This window comes from Acanthaster planci, linkage group LG07, assembly GCF_054643075.1.
Source record: "Acanthaster planci isolate LZ-2023a linkage group LG07, COTS_SCS, whole genome shotgun sequence".
NCBI classification, from domain to species: domain Eukaryota; kingdom Metazoa; phylum Echinodermata; class Asteroidea; order Valvatida; family Acanthasteridae; genus Acanthaster; species Acanthaster planci.
In genome coordinates, this window is record NC_141783.1 from 7,252,580 (window position 1) to 7,258,601 (window position 6,022).

Below are 6,022 nucleotides of genomic sequence, written 5' to 3' on the forward strand. Positions count from 1 at the left end.
GCTGAAATGTTTGATGAAGGAAACAAAATAGTGCTTTCAACAATGCGTGAAGTTTATAAATTGCAAATTACTTTCACATTTTGTTGAATGAATGACAGTTTTATACAGAAAATCGAGGGATTTATGTACACAGAATGTGGACACGAGCATTCAAAACCAGACACGAATGCACCCACCCCACCACATTTCGCTTGATCCGCCACTGGCCCTACTTGAGAGTTTTAGAGGAATTTTTCAGCTTTGGAGGAAAATTTTATCCTTCCAAAAAATTAACAAAAGAAGAAAGATGGCAGAATGACCTTTCGTTTGATTTGCTCTGCGAGACCCCTGGAAATGCCACCTCTGTACTTGGTACACTAGTGCTCATTTGTTGGTGTACAGGGGGTTATTTCTAAACAAAAAAGTTAATATTTACCTACTGGAAAGATTTTAAGGGGAGTAGTGGAAAGCAAGAAGTGGTAATTTTGAGAAATTAATTTATCACGCTCTTGTACCCTCGTGAGGTTTTGTGAAGCAGTATGTTGGACGCTATGTGAACCCTCTGAAAATTTCCCATCGGTTCCACTCCAGTTTTCACAACTTTTTGCAGCCTAAATTTTAAAAAAGGCTTCCTACGGTTTTGTTCATTGCAAATCAAATTTAATTGAATCATGTACAATGGCGAGAATGTAAGGCCATGTTCACAAGATTTATGTTAGCGTTACTCAATAGCTGTAATTAATTTTTAACGTAAACCTTGGGCCGGCCAAATCTCAGAACTAATATTTCGGATCGGCCAATTCCAGTTAGAAATCGCTTGTTGCTGGGTTGGGCAATTTCCTTGAAAGATTCTGGTTTGAGGATTTGGCGACAAATTCCCATATACACTATTTTTTTAAGGGAAAAAATTTGGACCTGTTAATCGATCCTGCCCAATTTGAAAAGTATTACAGTGCTAGACAGTGTTCCAGTTCTCTCGACCGCCTTCTGCCGACTCGGATTTCATGGTTTTGTGAAATCGCTGAGTTCACGCCTGCTGGTGGTGTGCTCGGCCATCGCGAGGATAAAGGGTCCCCCGAAAAATGTAGAGGAGAGAGCAAAAATAACGAAAGTGATGAAACAGAAGATGGAAAACACATAGTATGAAATAAAACTGACACCTTCCACCGCTGATGGTTTGTCATTTTGCTGCTAAACGTGTATAGGGTCGTCATGAGAGTCAGTATTGATTCAGCGTTGTTACCAACTTTATTCGCAAGAACGACCAAGAAGGTTGCGATAGAATTGTAAGCTAACTGTTGACTGAATTGGAGAATTGAAAAGCAGACTAATACTGCATACTGGATACTGAATACGGGATACTCTTACAAGGAAAATGCAGTGAGTAATGTGTCTAAGAAATGGCAAACAGGATATATACAGGAAATGAAAAAGTTATCAAAGTTAAAAATGAAGATTCTGAATGCTAAATTCACTAAAAGAAATAAATGCAAATAATTCAAGTAATTGTGCAGAAAAAGCTACGGGATCCCCTTCCAGTGAGTTTGCAAAAGCTAACGAACGGACGTGACAAAGTGTTTTGGCCGGTGGACATGGCGACCAGAACGAGTTATGCGAGTATTGCCAGGAGAGTGATGTGGTTGATTCACAGGAAGAGAATCCTGAGACGTTGGAATAGGTGGAATTGTAGGAGTGTCGAACTGAAGCAAGCACTTTTAAGTCTATCTATGCTGATAGTGTCTTTGCGATGGTTAAGATCAATTACAAAGTGCTTCTTGGAACGACTGAGAACTTTGTACGGTCCATCATATGGGGGTTGTAAGGGCTTAAGAACAGAATCACGTCTAACAAAAACGTGGGTACATGATTGTAAATCATCTGGAACGTTTTTGCTAGTCCGTTGTTGTGTCCGAGTTGTTGGTGGTTGTAGTTCTTGCATAGTTCATTTGAGGCAGTGAATGTAAATGGCAGGATCCAACTCAGCAGTGTTTGTTGGACTATCGAAGAAATCTCCAGGCAAGCGAAGAGTTGTACTATAGACCAGTTCAGCAGCACAGTGAGGAAAATCAGATTTAACTGTTGTGCGGATCCCAAGAAGAGCAAGTGGTAATGTTTCTGTCCAGTTGTTGGGATTTGACTGAGCTTTCAGGGAAGTCTCAAGCTGACGATGGAATCGCTTAACTAGTCCATTGGCAATTGGGTGGTATGCCGTGGTACGAATGCGTTTAGTTCCAAGCATTCTGGTGAGAGCGGAGAACAGAGCGGATTCGAACTGTGTACCACGGTCGGTTGTGATGGTGGATGGAACACCAAATGCAGCAACCCAGCTGGATATGAATGCGCGGGCTACTGTTTTGGCTGTGAAGTCAGGTAGCGGGATGGCTTCTGGTCATCGGGTGAAACGATCAATGCAAGTAAGGATGTAAGTGCATCCATGAGAGGGTGGCAATGGGCCAACTATGTCAATGTGTACATGATCAAATCGTGCATTTGGGCCTGTGAACTGTTATAGTGGTGCAGAGGTAGGACGGTGAACCGTTGCGCGTTGACACTGAATAGGCCTACACGATTTTGTCCAATTGCGCATATCACGGTTGATGCTGGGCCATACAAAACGGTCCGTGATGAGTCGTTGGGTGGCACGAATGCCAGGGTGTGACAAGGAGTGAAACGAGTCAAATACGGCACGTCGTAAATCTTTGGGAACGAATGGTCGTGGATTTCCCGTTGACATGTCGCATGTCACAGTCTGGTCACATGATGGCAGAGGAACATCTTTGAGAGAGAGTGAGGTTGCGGAGTGGTGAAGTTGTTGTAGTTCGTCACACTGTCGTTGCAATTGTGCCGTCTGGCTGAAGTCGATAGGTGTGCTGGACTGCTCTGGGTGGAGGGAGTTGAGTTGCACACGCGACAGGGCATCAGCGGCGGGGTTTTCACCACTTTTAACATATCTTATGTCACTGACAAGTGAATTGTGAAACAAAATCAAGGAGGCGAATCTCACATGGCGTGTGTTTGTCAGTTGATGCAGCGAAGGCATATGTGAGCGGTTTGTGGTCTGTATACACATGGAATTCTCGGCCCTCAAGAAAATGGCGGAAGTGGCGAATGGCAAGGTACACGGCTAACAGTTCTCGTCCGAAGGTGCGGTAGCGTGTTTCAGCTGGCTGAAGCTTTTTGGAGAAGGACGAGATAGGCTACCATGAATCATCGACCCACTGTTGGAGAACAGCTCCCACTGCCGCATCCGAAGCATCCGTCATGATGCTCAATGGAGCGCCTGGCTTTGGATGTTTAGGAGGGTAGCGTTGGCGAGGGTGGCTTTGATCTGATTAAAAGAGGCCATAGCAGCAGCATGAGTCCATGTGCCTGATTGGGGCCGACGTTTTGCCTGAATTGGTCAGCAGTGCTGTGAGAGGATGAAGGACTTGAGAACACTGTGGTATGAAGCGGCGATAGAAATTGACTAGTCCAAGAAATTCTTTCAGCTTGGTCAGTGTAGCAGGTTGAGGAAAGTTCAAGATAACACTGACCTTCTCGCGGCGAGTGGGCGCACCCCTTGACTGTCAACTTGATGACCGAGAAACTCGAGAAAGTTCACTCCAAATTGACATTTGGCAGGGTTAATGACAACTCCGTACTGGTTGAGGCGACCAAACAGTGGGCGAAGATGGTGTTCGTGCTGGTCTGTGTCGGAGCTGGCAACCAGCAGGTCGTCAATGTATGCGTAGCAGAAATCCAGTCCACGAGTAACTTCATCAATGAAGCGCCGAAATGTTTGGGCGTTGTTGCGAAGGCCAAACGGCATACGGACAAATTCAAAGAGTCCAAAGGGAGTAGTGATGGCAGTTTTTGGGACGGAGTTTGGTGCTACAGGGATTTGATGGTAAGCACGGACAAGATCAATCTTGGAAAAAACTGTTTTCCCATGGAGTGATACCGTGAAGTCCTGGATGTGCGGAACGGGATAGCGATCAGGCACAGTTGAATGGTTGAGCGCGCGGTAGTCTCCACATGGTCGCCAGTCACCAGGTTGTTTCTTGGGAACCATGTGAAGAGGTGACGACCAGTTACTGTCTGAGGGGCGGATGATTCCCAAGTCCATCATATGTTGGAACTCGTCTTTTGCCACTTTAAGACGGACCGGGGCGAGACGGTGTGGACGTGTGGCAACTGGTGGACCTGTCGTGACGATGTGATGGGTGACATTGTGTTTCACTGGTGTGTCACGGTAGTTTGGTCTTGTGATTGCAGGAAAGTCCTTCAGGATGGCTGCGAAACATGATGGCGATGGGGATGAGAGGACAGGACTCAGCGCAGGTGCGGTCGTAGTGGTGCCTGCGGCGGTGAGGGTTGTAGTTGTGTCGATCAATCGGTGATTGAGAAGATCAACAAGGAGATTGAAATGTCTCAGGAAATCAGCGCCTATGATTGCGTGTTGGATATTAGCAACAATAAAAACCCAGCGACATGGTCGCCGGAGTCCAATGTTAAGAGTCAAAGATCTTTCACCGTAAGTAGAAATTTTGGTTGAATTCGCTGCTTGCAGATCTTGACCGGGATTGGGATGAGGAGAATCGTGAGGGGAACGAGGAATTACACTGACCTACTCCCCTATGTCGATGAGGAATTGTTGTTTTGTTGCCTTGTCAGTAACGTAGAATAGGCGACTGGATGTGGATGGGCCAGCAGTGCTTGTCGCCTCTAGTTGCTGGCTGAGCCGTTTTCCGAAGACGAAGTGCCGGAAGAAGTACTGATGGCACAGGGTGTCGTGCATTTGCGGGCCTGGGCGCCAAATTTTCGATGATACCAGCACTCATCAGGAGAGGGATGCTGGTTGTCATTGTTACGCTCACGGGAAGGACTGCGCCTGCGGCTGCGGCTGCGACGATGGTTGCCACTACTACGTGACAGGGCTGATACCTGGGCCTGAAGTTAAGAGATGTCGTCTCTCAGTTGCTGGAAAGTAGTGGCCATCTGAGATGTGGAAGTGGCTGTAGGTGTCACCGTAGCAACTTGAGGGGTTGGAGGAGGGGCAATTTTGTCAGCCAGCATAGCCAGTTACGGGCTGAGGAGCAGACGTGCTTGGAGTATCCATTCTCAGTCAAGAAATCAACAGGAGCAACTAATGATGTGCACAGGGTCACCAATTTATAGGGTCGTTATGAGAGTCAGTATTGATACAGCGTTGTTACCAACTTTATTCGCAAGAACGACCAAGAAGGTTGCGATAGAATTGTAAGCTAACTGTTGACTGAACTGGAAAATTGAAAAGCAGACTGTTAATTACCGCATACTGGATACTGAATACTGGATACTGAATACGGGATACTCTTACAACGGGATACTCTTACAAGGAAAATGCAGTGAGTAATGTGTCTAAGAAATGGCAAACAGGATATATACAGGAAATGAAAAAGTTATCAAAGTTAAAAATGAAGATTCTGAATGCTAAATTCACTAAAAGAAATAAATGCAAATGCAGAAAACGCTACAAGTGCAGTGTCGACCCACCCCGGCTTGGAAAAAAATAATAATAATTCTGACGCCCACAATGGTACGTGGCTCTTACCTTATGGTTAGATGTGTGCTGTAAATTCTTCATCAATTCAAGTAGTTATGTGAATAACCTAAGTTTAGTACTTTCATAATGCCATTTATATATCCACAGAATACAGCAGGGGTTGAAAGCTTCGGAGGTGATCATTGTGGTCGGGAACTAAGAGTTTGGAGCACGGCATTGGATCAGCGGAGCATCGGAACAATCCACACTCATTTTACATCTTTAGGAAGAAACGCCCTAGAAATGTTGTGGTCTTGATCCCCCGTTTAAAACCCCCAGTTAAAGATATTGGATGACAATAACAAAAGTAACTGGCACAGTATCTAAGGCCGATTTCCTCATCGAGAATGATGATGAGATGCAGGCTTTCGATCCCACCGGTAGTATAATTTAAGCCAGTCGCCCCAAAACTGGGCTTTCCCCCAAAATAAATATTCTAGGCATTTCCTCAGAAATACATCTACTACTTTGGAATAGATT

The 6,022-nt window shown here is 45.4% G+C and overlaps 1 protein-coding gene across 1 annotated transcript; it reads right to left on the reverse strand.

Annotated features, from left to right (window-relative positions):
* Positions 1 to 1,921: 1,921 nt before the first annotated feature.
* Positions 1,922 to 3,242, reverse strand: LOC147798603 (uncharacterized). Its single transcript, XM_087139248.1, has 3 exons — positions 3,199 to 3,242; positions 2,572 to 2,939; positions 1,922 to 2,364 (listed from the first exon to the last, which is right to left on the reverse strand). The coding sequence occupies exons 1-3, from the start codon at positions 3,240 to 3,242 to the stop codon at positions 1,922 to 1,924; spliced, it is 855 nt and encodes a 284-aa protein (XP_086995374.1).
* Between the last annotated feature and the right edge of the window lie 2,780 nt (positions 3,243 to 6,022).